Source organism: Narcine bancroftii, chromosome 1 (assembly GCF_036971445.1).
Source record: "Narcine bancroftii isolate sNarBan1 chromosome 1, sNarBan1.hap1, whole genome shotgun sequence".
In the NCBI taxonomy this organism is placed as follows: domain Eukaryota; kingdom Metazoa; phylum Chordata; class Chondrichthyes; order Torpediniformes; family Narcinidae; genus Narcine; species Narcine bancroftii.
Window position 1 is genome coordinate 493,358,389 of NC_091469.1, and position 24,806 is coordinate 493,383,194.

General features: G+C 38.2%; 1 protein-coding gene across 6 annotated transcripts in view; it reads right to left on the reverse strand.

The window, feature by feature from the left end:
• LOC138752013 (poly(U)-binding-splicing factor PUF60-like) overlaps positions 1–24,806 on the reverse strand; it is a 114,917-nt gene that overhangs the window by 72,060 nt on the left and 18,051 nt on the right. For all 6 annotated transcript variants that reach the window (XM_069915167.1, XM_069915171.1, XM_069915168.1 and 3 more), the window contains one exon: positions 18,014–18,100. In XM_069915167.1, the coding sequence (XP_069771268.1) occupies positions 18,014–18,100 (87 nt within the window). The remainder of the gene's footprint in view (positions 1–18,013; positions 18,101–24,806) is intronic.

The following is a 24,806-nucleotide window of genomic DNA, read 5'->3' on the forward strand; positions in this document are numbered from 1 at the left end:
CCTGTTATTGGCAATAGAGCTAGAGGACATCCCTCCAAGAATGTATAGATGGAGATTAAACCCCATGCTACTTAAAAGACAGGATTTTAGAGAATTTATTGAAAAACAATTAAAAATGTACTTTGAAGTAAATACGGAATCAGTGGAAGATAAGTTTATACTATGGGACGCAATGAAAGCATTCATTAGAGGGCAAATAATAAGTTATGCAACCAAGATGAAGAAGGACTATAATCAGGAAACAGAGCAGTTGGAAAGGGAAATAATAAACATAGAAAAAAAATCAGCAATAAAGGAAGATACAACCAAAAGAAGAGAATTGGCGGATAAAAAAATAAAATATGAAACATTACAAACATATAAGGTGGAGAAGAATATAATGAAGACAAAACAGAAATATTATGAACTAGGGGAAAAAACACAAAAAATCCTAGCATGGCAGCTTAAGACAGAGCAAACTAAGAAAATGGTATTGGCAACAAGGAAAAAAGACAAACAAATTACATATAATCCAAAAGAAATTAAGGAAAACTTCAGAGAATTCTATGAACAATTATACCGAACCGAAAACGAAGGGAAAGAAGGGAAAATAGATGAATTTTTGACTAAAATTGAACTACCAAAACTACAAATAGAGGAACAAAATAAATTAACAGAACCATTTGGAACAGTAGAAATACAAGAGATAATAAAAAATTTACCAAATAATAAGACACCAGGAGAGGATGGACTCCCAATAGAATTCTACAAAACATTTAAAGACCTAATAATACCGCCCCTCCTGGATGTAATCAACCAGATTGATGAGACACAAAACTTACCAGATTCATGTAAAACAGCAATAATTACAGTGATACTAAAACAAGGGAAAGATCCACTCTCACCAGCGTCATATAGACCAATATCTCTGCTAAACACAGATTATAAGATAATAGCTAAACTATTAGCGAACAGATTAGCAGAGCATGTACCGAAAATGGTAAATTTAGACCAAACTGGATTTATCAAAAAAAGACGCACAACAGACAATATTTGTAAATTTATTAACTTAATTCATGCAGTAGAAGGAAATAAAGCACCGGCAGTAGCAGTTGCTTTAGACGCAGAGAAGGCCTTCGACAGAGTAGAATGGAATTACTTGTTCAAAGTATTGCAAAAATTCAGTTTACCGGAGAAGTTTATTAATTGGATTAAAGCATTATATAAGGGACCGTTAGCGAAAGTGACAGTAAATGGACATGTATCAAAGCAATTTAACTTAAGCAGGTCAACGCGGCAGGGATGCCCACTATCACCATTATTGTTTGCGCTAGCTATAGAACCACTAGCAGAATCGATAAGAAGAGATAATAATATAAAAGGAATAAAAATAAAAGACAGGGAATATAAAATCAGTCTGTTTGCGGATGATGTGATAGTGTACTTAACAGAACCAGAACTATCAATAAAAGAACTATATAAGAAATTGAAGGAATATGGAGAAGTGTCGGGATACAAGATAAACGTAAATAAAAGTGAAGCAATGCCTATGAATAACGCGGATTTCTCAAAATTTAAGGAGGAATCCCCATTCAGATGGCAAACGCAGGCAATAAGATACCTAGGTGTGCAAATAAACAAAAATCTAGGCCAATTATATAAACTCAATTACAATCCACTAATGAAAAAAATTACAGGACGATTTAGAGCATTGGAAAGAGCTACCACTAACACTGATAGGAAGGATAAACTGTATTAAAATGAACATTTTTCCAAGGATACTATACTTATTTCAGGCATTGCCAATACAACTGACAGAAAAATTCTTCAAAGAGTTAAAGAAAATAATAAGGAGATTTTTATGGAGAGGGGGGAAACCGAGGATAGCACTAGATAAATTAACAGAATGGTATAAACAAGGAGGCTTACAATTGCCAAACTTCAAAAATTATTATAGAGCCGCACAATTAAGGTACCTATCAGATTTTTATCAAACAAGGGAAAAACCAGACTGGACGAGACTAGAATTAGATAAAATAGGGGAAAAGATACCTGAACACATATTATATAAATGGGACGAAAAATTGGTACAACATAGAACTTCTCCAGTATTACACCATCTCCTCAATATATGGAAGAAGATTCATGTAGAAAGAAATAAAATAAATTACCAAATACCAAAACTAATATTGACGCAAAATAAGCTACTCCCTTTTACAATAGACAACCTTGCCTTTAGAAAATGGGAAAAAAAAGGGATTAAAAGAATAGAAAATTGTTTTTCAGGAAGTAGATTCTTATCCTTTGAACTAATGAGAGATAAGTACAATATAACTGGAGATACAGCGCTGGCATATTACCAACTGAGATCCTACTTGAAAGATAAATTAGGAAGCAACTTGAGTTTACCAGAGGGAAGTAACCTTGATTATGTGATTACAAATACAATGTTAATCAAAAGATTTATAAAAAATATGTATATTAAACTGCAAGAAAAGGAAAATGAGGAAACAAATGGTAAAACTAAACAAAAATGGGAACAAGATTTAAATATAAAGATAAAAAAGGAAACATGGGAGAAGTTATGCTCTGGAACAATGAGAAATACAATAAATACGAGGCTGCGTATGATACAATATAATTGGTTACACAGACTATACATTGCACCGCAAAAGTTAAATAAATGGGACCCAACAGTATCTGATAGATGTTTTCGATGTAAAAAAGAAAGGGGAACAACAATTCATGCAATCTGGACATGTGAGAGAGTAGAAAAATTTTGGGATGATCTCAATCAGATATTAAATAAAATAACAGAAAACAATATACCAAAGAATCCAGAGATCTTTCTCCTAAGTAACATAAAAAATAAAGAATTTGGAATTGACTTGGAGGATGCACAAAAAAGATTTGTTAAGATAGCCCTAGCTGTAGCAAAAAAATGTATTATGTCAACCTGGAAATTGGAAGATAATTTGAAAATACAACAATGGTATATAGAAATGAATAAATGTATTCCATTAGAAAAAATAACATATAGTTTAAGAAATAATATTGAAATATTCGAACAAGTATGGGAGCCTTACATTAAATACAATAGCGAAAACCTACCGGGAACAAACATTACCTAAGTTGATGGAAGGAGAAGAAAAGAAAAGAATGGACTCAGTAGAATTTCTGGTGTATTTTTGTTGAATGACAACATTGTCTGACTGAATTAATGCAACCTAGATTGTATACCTAAAATGGATGAGAGGGGGGGGGGGTGGGGGGGTGGCTTGGGAGGAGGGAGGGGGGAGGGAGAAAAAGTCACTGTAAATGTGTGGAAAAGAAAAAGTGTATATCATGGCTATTGTGATTTATGGTGTGAAAAATAAAAAAATTTAAAAAAAACAGTTCCTAAAGATGGGGAGGAGTCACGTGATGGGAGTAGTGGCCAGTAGGTAATACCACCCCTCTCCAGAAAAGAAGAAAAGACAAAAGTTCAATAAATACAAAATATAAGAAATAAAAGATAAAGTTGAAGAAAGAAAATGGCACCCAAGAAGGAAAAAGTAAAAACAACGGGAAAAAAAGAAGAAAAGATGCCGGAAAGACCAGTGGACTGCAAAAATGGCTCTCTGAGGCAAACATAAGTGCGCAACTGCGCAAGCGCGAGGAGTCACGCATGCATAGAGCGCAAACTAAGGAGAAGGAGATCACCGATGGGAGGGGGGGCTCAACCGAGGAACGGGCAACCACAGCACGACCAGCTGAGGGATGCCCGACACGAGGGCTCTCAGCTGGAAGAAGAGGAAAGCGACAGGAAAGGGAGAAATAGGAAAGAAGAACTGCAGCAGGAGGCCCAACAGATGAGTAGCCCAGAACAGCAAGAAGCCAAGCAAGAAGAGGCCCACCAAAGTGAGACAAGTAACTCATCAGGAAAGTCAGAAGAGACACAGATACAAAGAAGAGAACACACAAATACAGGTACAGACACAGAAGAAGAGGAAGAAGAAGACCAAGATCTTCACAGAGAAATAGAACATAAAACAGATGAACAGAATATAGATAAAGTTTTCTTTCAAGAACAAATGAGAGCATTAAAAGAATGGTTGTCATTAGAATTTAGTGCAATTAAAAGAAAAATGAAAAGAACAGAAGATAAAGTGCAAAGATTAGAGCTGGTCATGACAGAAATAGGGACAAGAGAAAAAAATGCGGAAGAATGAGAAACGGCTGTTGAAATGGAAGTGAACGACTTAAGAGGAAAATTGGAAGAAAGTGATAAAAAAAATTAAAGAGACACAAGAGTTGTTAGCTCAGAAAATTGATATGTTGGAAAATTATAGTAGGCGAAATAACATAAAAATAGTGGGCCTGAAGGAAGATGAAGAAGGCACAGACATGAAGGAATTTATAAAAGGATGGATCCCAAAGGTCCTGGGAATGACAAAATTCAGGAAGGAATGGAAATAGAAAGGGCACACAGAGCACTAGCTCCGAAACCACAGACACATCAAAAACCAAGATCCATTTTAGTAAAATTTTTGAGATACACGACAAGAGAAAATATACTGGAGCAGACAAGGAATAAAATTAAAGAAGACAATAAACCATTGGAATACAAGGGTCAAAAAATATTTTTTTACCCAGACATAAGTTTTGAACTCTTAAAGAAGAGGATGGAGTTTAATACAGCAAAATCAATCCTATGGAAAAAAGATTATAAATTTATGTTAAGACATCCAGCTGTGCTTAAAATATTTATCCCTGGTAAACAAAACAGACTGTTCTCGGATCCGGAGGAAGCACAAGAATTTGAAGAATGTTTGCAGGACAGAAGGAGATGAAGAGATGAAGAATGAAGAATGGCGATAAAATATATATAAAGATGTAAAAACAATGTATATGTAAAGAACTAAAAGAGGGAAAGAGAAGGGAAGAAAGGAAATAAGGGCAAAAAAAGGGAGAACTTTGTTATATGTGTAAAAAAAGTGTTTTCTGGGGGGTGTTGGGGGAGGGAGAGAATAACCGTTACTGCAAAATCAGTTGACGCTGGCGAGCAGGTTCGCAATCCAAATGGAAAGGGGAGTTGTGGTTGCCTAGCAAGGGATAAGGGGCAACTCAGAGGGGGGGGGACATTTGGGGTTAAGGAAATATTGGATGTGGGAGTTGTTAAGAGTATTTTATGTTTTAATGTGTTGTCATACATTGAGTTTAAAAAGGGAAACCTGAGAGATGAAAATGGGGAAAAGGGGGATGGCGGTGGTGAGGATGCGGAAATGAGGTGCAAACAGGATATGAGATGGCCATGTTGAACTATATGACTATAAACATTAATTGAATACATAACCAAATTAAAAGGAAGAGGCTATTAAATTTACTGAGAAAAGAAAAAATAGATATAGCATTTGTGCAGAAAATGCATCTAACTGAAGTGGAACATAACAAATTAAAGAGAAACTGGATAGGACACATAGTGGCAGCATTATATAATTCAAAAGCTAGAGGTGACGCTATATTAATTAATAAAAATGTTCCAATCAAAATAGAGGAGGAAATAATAGATCCAGCAGGGAGGTATGTAATGAAAAAGTGTCAGATATATTCAGAATTTTGGAATTTGCTCAATATATATCCACCTAATGAAAGGGATCAAAAGTTTATGCAGGATTTTTTTTGAAGATTGTAGATACACAAGGAAATATATTGATAGGAGGGAATTTTAACCTGAATTTGGATCCAATGTTGGATAAAACTGGACAAAAGACTATCAAAAAGAATAAAGTGGCCAAATGTATGGTTAAATCAATGCAGGAAATTAAAATTATGGATATATGGAGGAGGCAGCACCCAAGAGAGAAGGAATAACTCATATTATTCGAGTAGGCATAAAACATACTCAAGGATTGATGTTTTTGTTGTCGGCTCATATTCAAGGGAGAGTTAGGAAAACTGAATATAAAGCTAGACTATTATCTGATCATTCACCCGTTTTTAGCAATAGAACTGGAGGACATCCCACCAAGAACATATAGATGGAGGTTAAACTTCATGCTACTTAAAAGGCAGGAATTTAGAGTGTTTATTGAACACCAAATTAAAACATATTTTGAAATAAACATGGAATCAGTGAAAGACAAATTTATATTATGGGACGCAATGAAAGCCTTCATTAGAGGGCAGATAATAAGTTTTGTAACTAAGATGAAAAAAGACTACAATCGAGAAATAGAGCAGTTGGAAAGGGAGAGAGAAAGTACAGAAAAGGAACTAGTAAAAAGGGATGATATAATGAAAAGGAGAACATTGGCAGACAAAAAAATAAAATACGAAACATTACAAAGGTGGAGAAGAACATAAAGCAAAAGTATCACAAATTAGGAGAAAAAACACACAAAATATTAGCTTGGCAACTTAAAACAGAACAAGCTAAAAGAACTGTATTGGCAACAAGGAAAAAGGACAAACAAATTACATATAATCCAATAGAGATTAATGAGAACTTTAAGGAATTTTATGAACAATTACACCAAACTGAGAATGAGGGGAAAGATGATAAAGTAGAAGAGTTTTTAGCTAAAATTGAACTGCCGAAATGGCAAAAAGTGGAACAAAGCAAACTGATAAAACCATTTGAAATAGAGGAAGTACAGGATATATTAAAAAAGCTGCCGAACAATAAAACGCCGGGAGAGGATGGACTCCCAATAGAATTTTATAAAACATGTAAAGAGTTATTAATTCCTCCCCTCCTGGAAGTAATGAACCAGACAGAAGAAACACAAAGCTTGCCAGATTCATGTAAGGCAGCAATAATTACAGTAATACCAAAGACGGGGAAGGATCCACTAACACCAGCATCATATAGACCAATATCTCTACTCAATTCAGATTATAAGATAATAGCAAAACTATTAGCAAACAGATTGGCCAATTGTGTACCAAAAATAGTAAAACATGATCAAACAGCAGATAATGTCTGTAAATTTATTAATCTAATTCATGTAGTTCAAGGAAATAAGTACCAACAGTGGCTGTTGCTTTAGACGCAGAAAAAGCCTTCGACAGAGTAGAATGGAATTATTTATTCAAAGTATTACAGAGGTTCAATCTACCAGAAAAATATATTAATTGGATTAAAGCATTATATAATGGACCATTGGCGAAGGTAACAGTAAATGGATATGTATCGAACCAATTTAAATTAAGTACGTCAACTAGACAGGGATGTCCATTATCCCCCCTCACTGTTCGCTTTAGCAATAGAGCCATTGGCAGAACTGATAAGAACAGAAAATAAAAGGGATAAAAATAAAGGAGGAGTATAAAATCAGTTTATTTGCAGATGACATCATAGTATACTTAACAGAACCAGAAATATCAATAAAAGAATTATATAAGAAATTGAAGGAGTATGGAGAAATACAAGGTCAACGCAAATAAAAGTGAAGCGATGCCAATGAGTAATGTGGATTATACAGAATTTTAAAAAGAATCACCATTTAAATGGCAAACACAAGCAATCCGATACCTAGGTATTAGGTTAGATAATAACAAGCCACCTGTACAAATAAAATTATCAGCCACTAATAAAGAAATTGCAGGAAGACTTAGAACATTGGAAAGAATTACTGCTAACGTTGATAGGGAGGGTGAGCTGCATTAAAATGAATGTCTTCCCAAAGATACTATACTTATATCAATCATTACCAATTCCCTTAACAGAGAAATTCTTTAATGAACTAAAGAGAATAATAAGGAAATTCTTGTGGAAAGGGGGGATACCGAGGATAGCGTTAGATAAATTAACAGAGAGGTACGACCAAGGTGGTTTGCAGTTATCTAACTTTAAAAATTATTATGGAGTAGCACAATTAAGGTATTTATCAGATTTTTACCAGACAAGAGAAAAACCAGACTGGACTAAGATCGAACTAGATAAAATAGGGGAGAAGGTACTGGAACATATACTTTATAAGTGGGATGAAAAGCTGGTACAATATAAAAATTCACCAGTACTGCATCATTTACTCAATATATGGAAGAAGATTCACTTCAAAAGGAAAAAAATGAAATACCAAACACCAAAATTACTATTGACGCAAAATCCGCTAATCCCTTTTACAATAGATAACCTTTTCTTTAGAGAATGGGAGAGAAAAGGAATCAAAAGAATAGAAAACTATTTTTTGGGAAATAATTTATTAACATTTGAACAGTTGAAGTACCAATATGGAATAACTCATGGTACAATGTTTGCATATCATCAGCTGAAAGCTTATTTAAAGGATAAATTGGGAAACAGACTGAGATTGCCAGAAGGAAGCAGCTTTGAATATGTGATTACAGACACAATGATATTTAAAAGATTTATAACCAACATGTACATTAAGCTGCAAGATAAGGAAAATGATGAAATAAGCTATAAACCCAAACAAAAGTGGGAAAAGGATCTAAACATAAAGATTAAAAAATGAAACATGGGAAAAGTCATGTTCTGGAACTATGAAGAGTATAATAAACACAAGGTTACGCAGGATACAAGTATAATTGGTTACACAGGTTATATATTACTCCTCAAAAGGTTTTAGAAAATGGGACGTGGCAGCGAGGTCCTTGGGTCGTAGGTTTTATATCGGAGTGGCCTTCTCCTATGCAGGTTTCTTACCCGGGCTGGAGGGGCCTGCCTCCCCTCCTAGGTCGGTCCATACTGCCCGGACCGGGGCCGAGGCCGCCGCAGCTCTCCCTGTGCCTGGACTGGGGCCGCCGCCTCCCACTCTCTGCCCGGATCGGTGCCTCCGCCTGCCTCACTTGACCGAGGCCGGGGCCGCCGTCTCCCCCTTGCTCCTGCCCGGATCGGGGCCGCTGCCGCCTACCCTTCCCTCGGACCGGGGCCGGGGCCGCTGCTGCTCTCTCTGTGCCCGGACCGGGGCCGCCGTCTCCCACTCTCTGCCCGGATCGGGGCCTCCGCCTGCCTCACTCGACCGAGGCCGGGGCCGCCGTCTCCCCCTTGCTCCTGCCCGGATCGGGGCCGCCACCACCTACCCTTCGCCCGGACCGGGGCCGGGGCCGGTGCTGCTCTCTCTGTGCCCGTACTGGGACCGCCGCCTCCCACTCCCTGCCCGGATCGGGGCCTCCGCCTGCCTCACTCGACCGAGGCCGGGGCCGCCGTCTCCCCCTTGCTCCTGCCCGGATCGGGGCCGCCGCCGCCTACCCTTCACCCGGACCGGGGCCGGGGCCGCTGCTGCTCTCTCTGTGCCCGGACCGGGGCCGCCGTCTCCCACTCTCTGCCCGGATCGGGGCCTCCACCTGCCTCACTCAACCGAGGCCGGGGCCGCCGTCTCCCCCTTGCTCCTGCCCGGATCGGGGCCGCCGCCGCCTACCCTTCGCCCGGACCGGGGCCGGGGCCGCTGCTGCTCTCTCTGTGCCCGGACTGGGGCCGCCGCTAAGATAAATGGTTAAAAACAGTGGAGGGAGCTCTGAAATTCACTTGAGCACGACTAACGTCAGTGCTTAAATACATTAATAATAAAATCTCAGGATTTCGTACCTTTGTGACTAACAGAGTTAATGAAATCGAAAACGTTTCACATGCTCATCAATGGCGATATGTTAAAACAGTGGATAATCCAGCTGACATGGCTTCATGAGGATCAAAAATTCAATCTTTTCTGAACAGAGCCAACACATGAGTTCCTGATCCTCAATTTCTTTACCGATCTCGAGAAGAATGGCCTCAAAATCCAGAAGAGTTAAAAGAAATTTCAAAGGCAGATTTGCCACAGGTCAGAGTTTCACCTGATGAATTCCCATTTGCAGATTTATTTTGGAAAAGATGGAATGGGAGGGGGACATGGCAAGATGGCGTAGAAGACAGATGTGCAATTCCACCCTTCACCAGCTCGTTTTTTAAATACCTGTTTTTAAAATTTATAAAAGTGATTAAAAGTAGTATTTACAGTTATTGGAATACTAGAGGACTAAAATGGCTACCAATGTTAAAAAAAAACAAAAGCTCAATTACAGAAGAAACTACCTTACACGAGTAAGAAGAATTGAAGCCTACCTGTTCAGTTGAAACCACGGAGTCGTCGGTAGGAATCCCCAAGGCTCAGAGGACTCCCGCCCGGTTAAGTATGATGCCGACGCCGATCCTGCCTCCGCAAGATGGCGCCAGCTTGACGACAAGCTCGGCTGGCGCTGAACCGCGCGCCCATGAAGTCGGGTGCGTGGGCGGTCCGGGCGAGAAAAGGACCCTCGAGCCCACAATGTTGTCAGGTGGGCGGAGGACGTGCAGTGTTGCGTCAGAGGACACACCTGCGCAGTCGCTGGTCCTACCAGGCAAACACAGTGCATCAAGGGTTCGGGATTTATTAGAACGGGTGTGCGCTGTGGGGGGGGGCCGAGCGGCGGCGCCCCGACGAGGTCGGAGTGCCGTCGTTCGGGTTTTCAGACACGCAGCCACACCGGAAGAGGACCAGCGGTGCCTGAAGAAGACTTACCTTCACTGGGCAGCACACAAGAACAAATGGAGGTCAAGACCAGGGAAGGTAGGCCTCAAAGGGGGGTGATGGAATCTGGAATGGATTCTATGTGTGCTGTTTTGGAAGGGATTGCCTACCAAATGGACAATATGTTTAAACAGATGTCTCGAGGATTTTTGGAAGTAAAAATGAAAATGAGTACTATGTGTGAAGACATGACAAACATGAAGCAAGGTATGTCTGTAGTTAAAAGTGATGTTAATAGATGTATAAAATCAGTTGATAGAGTACAAAATCATTAAAAAAAAATTGAAGCAGCTTTTTTTGAATGTAAAAATCAAGTGGAATGTAATAGTGAAAAAATGGAAGATTCTTTTGTGGATTGGGGAACTCAGAAGAAAGAACTATTGAAGAAAGTTGATTCGTTGGAAAATCAAAGTCAGAGGAATAATGTGAAAATAGTGGGTCTTCCAAAAGATGGTGAATAATGTGAAAATAGTGGGTCTCCCAGAAGATAGTGAATAATGTGAAAATAGTGGGTCTTCCAGAAGATAGTGAATAATGTGAAAATAGTGGGTCTTCCAGAAGATAGTGAATAATGTGAAAATAGTGGGTCTCCCAGAAGATAGTGAATAATGTAAAAATAGTGGGTCCTCCAGAAAATAGTGAATAATATGAAAATAGTGGGTCTTCCAGAAGATAGTGAATAATGTGAAAATAGTGGGTCTTCCAGAAGATAGTGAATAATGTGAAAATAGTGGGTCTCCCAGAAGATAGTGAATAATGTAAAAATAGTGGGTCCTCCAGAAAATAGTGAATAATTTGAAAATAGTGGGTCTTCCAGAAGATAGTGAATAATGTGAAAATAGTGGGTCTTCCAGAAGATAGTGAATAATGTGAAAATAGTGGGTCTTCCAGAAGATAGTGAATAATGTGAAAATAGTGGGTCTCCCAGAAGATAGTGAATAATGTAAAAATAGTGGGTCCTCCAGAAAATAGTGAATAATATGAAAATAGTGGGTCTTCCAGAAGATAGTGAATAATGTGAAAATATTGGGTCTTCCAGAAGATAGTGAATAATGTGAAAATAGTGGGTCTCCCAGAAGATAGTGAATAATGTAAAAATAGTGGGTCTTCCAGAAGATAGTGAATAATGTGAAAATAGTGGGTCTTCCAAAAGATAGTGAATAATGTAAAAATAGTGGGTCTTCCAGAAGATAGTGAATAATGTGAAAATAGTGGGTCTCCCAGAAGATAGTGAATAATATAAAAATAGTGGGTCTCCCAGAAGATAATGAATAATGTGAAAATAGTGGGTCTCCCAGAAGATAGTGAATAATGTAAAAATAGTGGGTCTTCCAGAAGATAGTGAATAATGTGAAAATAGTGGGTCTTCCAGAAGATAGTGAATAATGTGAAAATAGTGGGTCTCCCAGAAGATAGTGAATAATGTAAAAATAGTGGGTCTTCCAGAAGATAGTGAATAATGTGAAAATAGTGGGTCTCCCAAAAGATAGTGAATAATGTGAAAATAGTGGGTCTTCCAGAAGATAGTGAATAATGTGAAAATAGTGGGTCTTCCAGAAGATAGTGAATAATGTAAAAATAGTGGGTCTTCCAGAAGATAGTGAATAATGTGAAAATAGTGGGTCTCCCAGAAGATAGTGAATAATGTGAAAATAGTGGGTCTTCCAGAAGATAGTGAATAATGTGAAAATAGTGGGTCTTCCATAAGATAGTGAATAATGTGAAAATAGTGGGTCTCCCAGAAGATAGTGAATAATGTGAAAATAGTGGGTCTCCCAGAAGATAGTGAATAATGTGAAAATAGTGGGTCTCCAGAAGATAGTGAATAATGTGAAAATAGTGGGTCTCCCAGAAGATAGTGAATAATGTGAAAATAGTGGGTCTCCCAGAAGATAGTGAATAATGTGAAAATAGTGGGTCTCCCAGAAGATAGTGAATAATGTGAAAATAGTGGGTCTCCCAGAAGATATTGAAGGTTTCGACCTGATAACATGTTTTAAGAAAGATTCCTGAGATGTTGGCAAGGAGTTTTTTCTGGAAGGTTTGGCATTGGATCAAGCCCATAGAACATTAAGGAAGAAGCCATTTCTGGGTCACTTGCCACAGACGGTTTTAATTCGTTGTTTGAAATATCAAGATAGAGAAATGATATTACGACTGACGGTTCAAAAGGCCCGTCAAAGTCAAACTCGAATTATGTTTCAAAATAATAGTATTTTTTAATGCAGATTTGAGTCAAGAAATTATTAGGTGATGTCGGAAATTTAATTCAGCTAAAGAAGTATTGTGGCGGAAGGGTTATAAGTTTACCTTTCGCTACCCTGCGGTGTTATAGCTTTTTATGGTAATTTTCAATCTCAGTTTTTTTGAAAATGACCACGATACATTAATTTTTGCCAATTCATTGTCAGATTTTTGTTGTCACCTAAAAGGGTAAATGTGAATGGGCATGGGAAGCATGGAAAGAAAAAAGAGCTGACACAAAGACTTCTTGATATTGAAGACCCGAAACAATCATTGGGACTGGAATCACTGGATTGAATGTATTTACTATATTTGATTATGTTTAATTGAATAATGGATGTATGTCTGGCTGATGGGGGAGGGTGGGGGGTGGGTGGATGGCAATGAAATCTTTGACAGTCATCTGCTGCTAGTGGGGTTTACCACACCCAGATTTTTAGGACGTTACTACCTTTGGAGGGATTGTGATTTTAAGGATTTATAAGGGGAGCGATATTTAGTAGTGTGTGATCACATTGTTAGTTTGTAGAAATATCTAATTTGAAATTTGCAACTTTTAATGTTCAGGGGTTGAATAATCCAATTAAACGGAAACTAGTTTTGGCCTATATTAAAAAAATGAAAGTTGACATTGCTTTTTTGCAAGAAACACACCTGACCAAAAAAAGAACGTATGAAATTAAAGAGAGATTGGGTTGGTCATCTGTTTTCTTCTTTTAATTCTAAGACGAGGGGTGTAGCGATTTTAATTCGTAAGAGTTTGTCTTTTGAATTATAATCTTTGGAGGGAAATGCTGAGAGAATTTTGAGGGTGAACTGCAAAATTTTTGCTGAATATTGGGCTTTACTTAATGTTTATGCACCTAATATAGATGATGAACGTTTTATTTCAGAAGCTTTTTTGTTGTTAAATCAGGCTAATGCAAATATCTCAGTTGGGGGAGACTTCAACTGTGTTTTGGACTCTTTATTGATTAGATCTCCGAAAAGTATAAAGTTGGCGATACAAATTGGGGCTTTGATGAAAGATTTAAATTTGGTGGATATTTGGAGAAGAGTTAATCCTACGGAGAAAGATTTTTCTTTTTATTCATCTTGGCATGATTCATTTTCCAGAATAGATTTTTTTTTGGTATCAGCACATTTACAGGGTAGAGTATTACAGGCTGAGTATAAAAGTAAGGTTATATCGGATCATTCTTTATTGTTTTTTTTTGTGTAAGTTCAGAAGTGGTACGTTCATCTTATAGATGGAGGTTCAACACAATGTTAATGAGAAAACCAGAGTCTGTTACTTATGTTAAAGAACAGATCACTTCGTTTTTGGCTGAGAATGTTAATTCTGTAGTTTCCTTACCATTCAAATTGATACGTTCGACCCGGCAAGGGTGTCCATTGTCACCAGCCTTGTTTGCATTGGCTATTGAACCATTAGCTCAGACAATAAGACAGAATTAAAAGATAAGAGGGATGAGAGTTATGGATGAGGAATATAAGATTAATCTATTTGCAGATGATGTTTCGATATACCTGACAGAACCAAAACAGTCATTGCCTCATTTACAGGAATGTTTATTACAATTTGGAATATTATCTGGATATAAAGTTAATTGGTTAAGAATTAAATTTTTCCAGTTGGAGAGGGTGATTATTCAGAGTATAAAAATTTTACAAAATTGAAATGATCCGATAAAATTAAATATTTAGGAATAACTGTAAATGCTGATTATCAATTATTATATAAATTAAATTATGTTTCTTTATTAAAAAAGATTAAGGCAGATTTAATTAAATGGAAAGACCTTCCATTAACTTTAATTGGTCGAGTAAATTGTATTAAGATGAACATTTTTCCTCAAATCCAATATTTATTTCAATCGATACCATGTTCCCTTTCAAAGGGTTTTTTTCAGGATTTAAATAAAGTTGTGATGGAATTTTTATGGAAAGGTAAATTACAGCAGGTAGCATTGTATAAACTAACATGGAAATATGTGTTAGGTGGACTCCAGTTACTTCATTTTCAAAATTATTATGAAGTAGCTTGGTTGAAATTTATTAGTAGATTGATGGACTTGAACCAACCTCCAAGTTGGGCGAAAGTGGAGATGGCTTGTATTTCTGAAGTTGAGGTGCATCAATTTATATTTCGATGGAATATGAATTTGTTGCGGGAATAATATTATACAGTATTAAAACCGGTATTAAACATTTGTTAAAGGTATGGACTAGAAGAAATAAGGTTCTAGGATCAAAAGGTAAATTATCAATTTTAACCCCATTATATAATAATCAGCTTATTCCTTTTTCAATGGGATTCTAAAGGGTATAAAGATATTACAGGATTGTTTTGAGGAAGGACAACTTCTTTCTTTTAATCAAACGAGGGAACCATTTGATATCTCTGAAAATTCTGTCTGTTTATTACCAACTTAGAGCTTTGGTAAAGATATTTATGGTGAAGAGATAATTCTACCTGTATTGATGAAATTTGAATCTTTGATTTCCTCTATACCGAAAAAGAGTTATATTTCAGTTATGAATCAAGTGTTACAAGATAGTATGGATAAACATGACTGGGAGAAATCCAAGCTTAAATGGGAAAATGATTTAACTTTTATTTTTCTGGAATATTACTGGGTGGATATGTGTTATGATAATGTAACTAAATTGATAAATGTACGAAATGGAATGGTTAATTATAATTTTTTACTTCAGTTATATTTAACTCTGGAGAAATTGAAAAAATATGGTTTTAGTAATTCGGATTCTTGTTTTCGATGTGGTTTATGTACTGGAACTTTTTTACATGCTGTTTGGTCCTGTGTACAAAATGGTACAACCATTTTGGGAAGAAATTAGGTTAGTTTTGGAAAAATTATATATTAAGTTACCATTAGACCCATTTATTTTTCTAATGGGCTACATGGTTCCTTTAAGGGGATTAAGGTTGGATAAGTTTCAAATTGCATTTGTAAGATTAGTGTTGTCTGTGGCACGAAAATGTGTAGCTAGTACATGGAAAGATAATATAGTGATTAGTATAATACGGTGGCAGAGTGAATCGAAAGCTTGTATTATTATGGAAAAAAAGTACATCTAATCTGGATGATCATTATTCTTTTTTTGTTAATAAGTGGCTACCTTATTTGGAATATATGCATTTGGATGTACTTTGATTTATTAAATACTTTTAGTTTTTTTTTGTTTATATTCTTGGCTCTCCTTAAGAGAGCTGGCTGATAGGATGGGAGGCTGGGGGGGGGGAGGTTTTGTTGTTGTCTTTTTTGTGTTTTCTTTTACATATATATACTTATACAAAATTGTTCTTACTGGATTGTATACTGTTTTTTCTTCATGATCTTTCTTTATTACAAGAAAGACAAAAATGGTTTCTAACTAAATGCAATTTTGTATGAGGAGACCATTTAATTATCATGGATAATTCTTCAGCAAGAAATTCTTGGTTGCTGGGGAAAATCGCGGATACAGTTCCAGACAAGAAAGGTTTCGTTCGGCAAGTGCGGATTAAAACCAAGACTGGTTACTTAAATAGACTTATTGCTAATATCTGTCTTTTACAAGAAGGTGAAAGTTTTGATTTCTACTCTTAAACTTACTATATTTACTTGCATAATAACAATTATTATATATTAGCCATTAATGTCTATTATAATAATTCGGGGCCAGAATGTAAAGGTTAAAACCTTGTGTTTTTTAATTCTTAGTTAAATTTGTGCTTGTCTCTTTAAGAGAACTATTGTTTGTAGTGTTACCATAGTGACTATAATGTAATATGTCGTATTATCCGGCCAGACTAACATCTTGCTCATTATTCAACCAGATATGAAGCACGAGAAATTTTTCTTTGAATTTTTTGTATCTCTTTGAAGTATTTTTTGCATCTCTTTAAAGTTTGAGTATCTCTCTCTCTCTCTCTCTCTCTATATATATACATTAAATACTTTGTTTTTCATTGTTATGAAAGTCTTAATAAAGGGCTGTGCAAAATGTTTATCTGTTTTATCAATGAATTAAAGCAACATAATTTGGGATATTGTAGCTCATGCTTTTGGAGGAAGATGACACCTTGAAATTAGGATGTATTAGAATAATAAAAGTATCGTCTATACTGAGGAATGCGAGATTTACAAAAATGTTACCTGGGTTTCAGCTTCTAGATTACAAACAACATTGAGCGAATTAGGACTTTATTCTTTGGAGGATTGAGGGGGGGAATTGATAGAGGTATTTAAGATTATGAGGGGGATAGATAGAGTTGATGTGGATAGGCTTTTTCCATTGAGAGTAGGAGAGATTGAAACAAGAGGTCATGAGTTAAGAGACAAAAATTTAGAAGTAAAATGAGGGGGAACTTCTTTACTGAGTGGTGGCTGAGTGGAGTGAGCTTCTGGGAGAAGTAGTGGAGACAGGGACAATTTTGTCATTTAATGTTGGATAGATATATGGATGGGAGGGGAATGGACGGTTATGGCCAGGGTGCAGGAAGATGGGACTAGAGTAGAGTACTTAGTTGATTTTGAGAGAAGATATTATGTTGATTTTGGAATAAGATTTACATTACAGAAGTCAGAGACTTCTAAAGCACTTGCTCAATCTGTGATTCCTCTCTTTTAAACCTGTGCGCTCTAATTTTTGATACAACTACTAAGTGATAAAGATTCTATCTGCTCTACTTATGCCTATTAGATCAGGTCATTCCACGACCTCCTTCACTCCAGGGAAAGCAACCACAGTCTTTCCCCAGATGAAAGCTCTCCAATCTCCAATTTCCTGTGCACTCCCTCCAGAGAAATAACCTCTTTCCTGTAGTTTGGCAACCCAGACTGCATATAATATGGTCTAATCAACTTTTGTAAACTTACCACATAATATCCCAACTTTTATATTCCAGGCCCTGACCTTTGAAAGCAATCATACCAGATACGTTCTTCACCATCCACAGGGAATTATGGACTGGGAAGGAAAGTTAAAATGATATGCAAATACAAGCTCAAGGTGGTCACCACAGTCAGCATTGCTTGGAAAGGACACATTGTGATTTTTTGAGAAAATTGCAAAAGAAATGAATGTTGAGAGGTGGGTGTAGTGTATGGATTTTAATAACAAGGTCCCTCGTGGTAGGCTCATGAGCAATGGGATCCAAGAAAATGTAGTACAAACTGCAGTGCCCCATCCTTATCAATGTTACTTCCCAATTGCAATAGCCCACCCAAACACTGAATGGATTACCCAACTTTTGAATGACAGCCATGCTTCAGGTTTTTGCTTACCTTCTGCAGAGCCTCCTGCTGCTCAGGGTTGAGAGGTGGCAACCCAAGCTTTGACTGCCCATTTTCCAGCTTCATGATGTCACCACCCTGGAAGGAAGCAGAGGGAGAATTTAATTCACAAGTATTTGCCATTTATTTCACCCTAAATATCAGCCATGCTATTATTAGTAGGGTAGGGTTGAGAGGCCTGGTGGCCTTCCCATGTTCTTGTGAATCTCCACGGCATAAAGGTCAAGGACTAAATGCTGATAAAAATGGAACTACTGGACTAAATGAGAAGTATTTGAATTAAGCCAAGAATATGTCCAGTTTCCTGAATGGTTAATTCACATCACTGTCCATCAGGGAGAAGGATGGGGATTTTGGAGGGTGTATAAAAGGAAGGGTTGGAAATGCAGCGACATAAATCGGCAGAGCTTGATGAAATCGTTGGCATGGTGTTGAGGAAAGCAAAAAGATTACTGGGGCCTTAACAAAGCACTCTATCCTTACCTGCAACAGGAAAGACCCAGAAGTTATAGGCCAATAAGGCTCACATCAGTGGTTGGGAAAGTATTGGAAAAGATACTCAGGAGTAAGATCTATGCACATTTGGAAAGTCACGGTCAGATTAGGAACAACTTGGCTTTCAGGGACAGGTTATGTCTCAAATATTTGATTGAATGATTTAAGGATGTTTCAAAGGTGGTTGATGAAGGTAGGTGTGACAGAATTGTGTTAATATTAATCTTTAGTTATAAAATATATATTTTTGTGATGTTATTTTGTGGGTTTGGTCACAGGGTCACTCACAGACACGCAATTACACTCAAAGAGAAACCATTTTGGAAGTTGAAATATATCTGTTGATTCATTGCTCAGTAAAAACTGTGGAAACATGTTGTGGTTCATTAACAACTGAAGTAGTCAAGAAGGACTGCTGGTCAAAGAAGAGACCACCTGTTGATTACCCATGTTGTTAGAATGGAAATTTAAAGGCATCTGTTAAAACAAGCTGGATTTTTGATTCAATGACCAGCAGGACAGGCCCTTTGCTTACAATTCATATTTTTGAAGTAACTTTGAATAAACCTCAAAGAACACCAATGATGTCATGTCACGTGATTAAAGACATTTTGAGAGAAGATATTACTGAAAACAGCGACATTTGAAAGCAGAAGGAGGCGCTTCCACCATCCTTGTAAGTCACAAAGGATTGAAATGTTGTAACATAAGGGGCTCCAAAAGGGATGGCCACTTGGCTGCTTCTCTTGGTCAAGAGAGAGAGCAGTGCTACGGTGACATTTTAAATAGCCACTAGTGACTGACCCAATTCTGATCAAAAGAGACAATTCATAAACAAGAATGATCGCTCTCTTTTGCCAAATGGCCTGTTTTTTGTGCTGTAGCGTTCTATGGATCTAAGTTGTGGAGGTTCTCAATCGTTCCTAAAGCATTGCGGAGTAGTTCAGTATCGGTCATTGTGTATTGGATAGCAAAATTTAGGAGGTGCCCGTAACAGTGGATATGGATGGCAAGCAGAGAGTGCTCCTTCATTCTTTTTGTCAAACCTCTGTGAACACCGCTCATATATGCTGCACCATCAAAACATTCTCCAACAATTCTGTCAGGTTTCAGCTCCGGAATACAAAGAAAATTTTTTAAAGTATAGCAATAACGACTGCAAACAAATGTATAGTGATAACGTGGCTCTGCGCCCATTTCATCAGTGAATACTGATGAAAAGAAAACATTTAAGATCTCCCCTATCTTCATCGAAAGCCGACCACTCTGATTTTCAAGGGGAACAATTTTGTCCCTTACTATCCTTTTGCTCTTAATGAGCCTGCAGAAACCCTTAGAATTTTCCTTCACATGGTCTGGCAAAGCAACTTCGTGTCTTCTTTCAGCTTCCTAATTTATTTCTTGAGGTTTTTCTTGCATTTTTACACTCCTCAAGACCCTCATTTGCTCCCGTTCTACACCTCTCTCCAAACCAGATCCCCAATATCCCTCAAAAACCAAAGTTCCCTGTACCTGCGAGCCTTGCCTTTAATCCTGACAGAAACAGAAACTCTATACTCTCAAAATTTCACCTTTGAAGGTCCTCCACTTACCTGCACATCCTTGCCTGAAAACAACTTATCCCATTCACACATTCTAGATCCTTTCTCATTTCCTCAAAATTACCCTTTCTCCAATTTAGAATCTCAACCCGAGGCCCAGACCTTCTCTACAATCAACTTGTATCTAGTGGAATTATGATCACTGAACCCAAAATATTCCCTTACACAGACTTCTGTCACAGGTCTTCTCTCATTCTCTACTAAGAGATCCAGTATTGCACTCTCTCTCTAGGTGGTACCTACAGAAATTGATTTAGAAAAATTTCCTGAACACGTGACCATGTGAAGGAAAAGCCATCTTGCCCTTTTACAGTAAGGAAATCCCAGTCAGTATGTGAAAAGTTTAAAATCTCCTTACATCATAACCTTATGTTTTCTACATCTATCTGTTATCTCTCCAGATTTACTACTCTAATTCTCACTATTCGGCACTCTATAAAACAACCCCATCAATGTGGTGAATCTGTACCTTTCCTGTTCCTCACCTCCAACCATATGACCTCTGTAGATGAGTCCTCTTGTCTGTCCTGCTTTTGCACAGCTGTGATATTTTCTCTGACAAGCAATGCCATCCCTCCACCTTTCAGTACCCTGTTCTATTGCATCTAAAGCAACAGAAACCCAGAACATTGAGGTGCCAGTCTTGTCCTTCCTGCAACTAAATTTCACCAATGGCCATAATTCCATGCGTCAATCCACATTCTAAGGTTGTCTGCCTTTCCTTCAATATTCCTTGGATTGAAATAGATGCACCCAAGAACATTTCCACCACATTCAACCCATTGACTTCGAATGGTGCATGCAATTTTAACAATCTTTTCCCTCCTCAACTCCTCCTTCTGCTCAGGCACCCACTGCAAATCTAGTTTAAACCCACCAGAGAAGCAGTGGCAAACCTTCCCACAAGGATATGAATCCCCTTCCAGTTTAGATGCAAACCATCCTGTTGGTCGGAACAGGTAGCATCTTTCCTGGAAGATGATCCAGAAACCTGAAGCCCTCCATCTGACTCCATGTCTTCAGCCATGTGTTTAGCTGCATTATCCGGAGATCACTCCTCTGGATGTCCATGCGCCTATCTCCCTGAACTCGACCTGCAAGACCTCCTCATTCTTCCTCCCGACATGGACCACAATATCTGGCTGCTCAGACCTCCCCTCCAGAGAATGCCATGAACTCCTTTTGAGATATCTCAGATCCTGGCATCAGGGAGGCAACATACCATCTAGGATGCATGATCTTTTCCACAGAACCTCTTATCGGTCTTAGCCACAGGACCAGACTCCATACCAGACACATGATCTCCATGCCTTGTCCCTGGTAGTTCATCCTCCCCAAAATGGTATACTTGTTATTGACGGGGACAGCCACAGGGGTACCCTGCACTGCCTGCCTCTTCCCTTTCCCTCTCCTGTCACCCATCTACCCTCCACCTGCCTCCTGTGATAGTGTGGAAGTCGGTCCACATCTCTGAAATGAAATCAGACTGCAAAATAACGCACAGCAAAAATATCTCTTCAAAGCATGCAGGCTTTATTATAAATATTCAATTTGTGTACGGGAAGCCAGGATGACTAGTCAGGAGATGTCTCAAGCAGACATCTCCCTATGAACTAACCCAGTGTGTAAAAGTAGATGACACAATTGTGTGATGACATTGTTTAATGGGTTTAATGTATTGTATATGTTGAACGTTTAGTGGGTGGGGAGAGGGGTGGGAAGGAGGGAGGGGAGGGGAAAAAAGGGGAGAAAATGACACTGGGTATATTCAAGAGGGAAATGTTTGTGTGTATTTTGGTCAATATGATTCATAGTGTGAAAAATAATTTTTTTTTAAAAAAAGCAGACATCTCCCTGAAGCCTCAGCTCTCACTTCAAAGATACCGATGGTTGCTTCTCTATTTATACAATTTCAAATGAGTAAAGGGCAGAACGACCCTCACTCTTAATGTTATACCATTCTCTATATGAAAATATGGTTTCCCACCCCTGGACTCTGGCTTTTTGGTGTTTACTGTTCAAAAACAAAGTAGAATATGTTGCGGGCTGAGATTGCCCCGAAAAATACAAAACTAATGATGTTTCGCTAACTTGTCTTGTTTTTCATTGTATCTGTCCTTGCAGAGTCTGTATAATCGGTGCCTATTCTCATAGCATTCTTGCAAGGTCATATTTGCAGCTGTCAGTTTTCAGCCATCTTATGTCACATTAAAGGTTTGTCAGCCATCTTGTGTTAAAAGCAAAAGCTTTAGCATTGAGATACAAGTCAAAAGCATCTCAAAATATAATGAGCTGTAAATTGGTCTATATTAATGTCCCTGAAATTCCTGTCTATCACCCCCTCTGTCTCCTGAATGATCTGGAGTTCATCCAACTCCAGCTCTCTTTTCTTAACTCGGCTCATCAGGAGTTGCAGGTGAATGCATTTCTCGCAGATGAAGTCGTCAGGGATACTGCTGGCTTCCCTGACGACCCACACTCTGCAAGAGGAGCATTCCCCTGCCTTGGCTGCCATTCCCACTGTCTATGCCCAGATGAACAAAATTTAGGATATCTAAAAAAACCTGCTCTTACTTGTGCTAAATCCTTTTTGTTGCTCAAATAGGGTGGCCCTTTTTTGATTTCAACTCCAACTACTCCTCGCCTCTTAACTGTTCTTGTGGAAGCCTGTTGAGGCAAAGCCTTCCCACTCTGACTCGACGCACTCTGACGAGGACCACTCCCTCCCCTCAACTGTTGAACTCGATTACCAAATCAACTGCTATCTGCCGAATTTCTCCTTTTCCAACCCCTTTGTCTTCAGCATACAAGAACTGATTCGAGGATTGTGACACCTTTTCCACGGACTAGACAACGGACAGATAGTGATCATGTGCCAGCCTCCTGCATAGCAAGTCAGGAGTGAGCTATTTGGCCCTTCAAGCCTGTTCCACTGGCTGATGACTCAAACTAACAATATGAATATGGATCACTACCCACGCCACGTGCTAGTAAGCGTAAAAACAGAAGGATAATGCCGCTAAGCACGTGGCTAAGGTACGGAAGGACGCTGTTCCGCCTACTCACGCTCAATGGCTACGTGGCATTGTGTCATGTTTAAATTTAGAGATTAGATGCTCAATTTCTGACTTCTTTGATTTAGTATTAATGCAGAGGTGATGACCAATAAGGTAATTGATTACTCTGATCAGGATTTTATTTTCCTCTTTGCCAAACAGCTTCATATTTGGTAGTGGGCTTAGATTTTCTTTTTATAATTAAATATTACTAGAATCTGCTTGAGAATGCAGGGTACCTTCGATGAACTGAGTAATTTACTACTAAGTAAATTCTACTAAGTAATTTATTATTTTTTGACTTTTAATATGGATCTTTATGTACTCTATTTTTCGATGTGGAATTTCAATTTCAATAAAAATATTGAAAAAGTCAATATGAGTATATTGTCAAACAAGTACAGTGTAAAAATGCACTGAAATTCTTACTTGCTACAGCCAAACTGGACCATTTCTTACAAAAACTGCAATTGCATGCATTAAATTATACCAGTAAGGGAAAGTGAGCAAGAAAAAAAATGATTTCAATAATATAGACAGGCTTTTTTGAATAGTTTATGGAACTGATTCTTACACCTATAGGTGCTAGACCAGGCTTCTGTACCTTCTTCGCAAAGTGAGACATGAGGTTCTGACCTGGGTGATGCGGCCCTTTATGACATTGGCTACCAACTTGAGGATCCATTTCACTCAGGTGTCTTTGACGGATAGGAGATCGGATTCCAAATTCAAACACTGACCAATTACTCAACACTCTTTCTCAACGTAACTCAGGAATATTGACTGGGAAAAGCATCATCCATTTACAGAAAAGGAACTTGTGCTTAGAGTCAGTGGTAGTAGGCGAGGTAATGTTTATGAAGGGGTCCAAATGTAAACCTGGGAATTATAGGCCCGTGAGTCTGACGTCTGTGGTGGGTAAGTTGATGGAAAGTGTTCGGAGGCATGGCATTTACAAATATTTGGAACAGGGATTGATAGGTAGTAATCAGCATGGTTTTGTCATGCTTAACAAACCTTATAGAGTTTTTCGAGGGGGTTACAAAAAAGATTGATGAAGGGAAGGCTGTGGATGTTGTCTATTTAGACTTTAGTAAAGCTTGTGACAAAGTTCCCCACAGGAGGTTAGGAAAAAAGGTGGAGACATTAGGTATAAATAAGGAGGTAGTGAAATGGATTCAGCAGTGGTTGGATGGGAGGTGTCAGAGAGTACTGGTAGAAAATTGTTTGTCCAATTGGAGGCCGGTGACTAGTGGAGTTCCTCAGGGATCGGTCCTGGGTCCACTATTGTTTGTTATATATATTAACGATCTGGAAGTAGGGGTGGAGAATTGGATAAGCAAGTTTGCGGATGATACAAACATTGGTGGTATTGTGGACAGTGAGGAAGATTACCGTAGATTAAAAAGAGAGATAAGAAAGCTAGAGGAGTGGGCTGAGAAATGGCTGATGGAATTTAATACGGATAAGTGTGAGGTGTTGCATTTTGGAAAGGCAAATCTAAATAGGTCATATACATTGAATGGTAGGCTATTGAGGAGTGCAGAGCAACAAAGGGATTTAGGAGTTGTGGTAAATAGTACCCTCAAAGTTGATACTCAGGTAGATGGTGTGGTGAAGAAGGCATTTGGA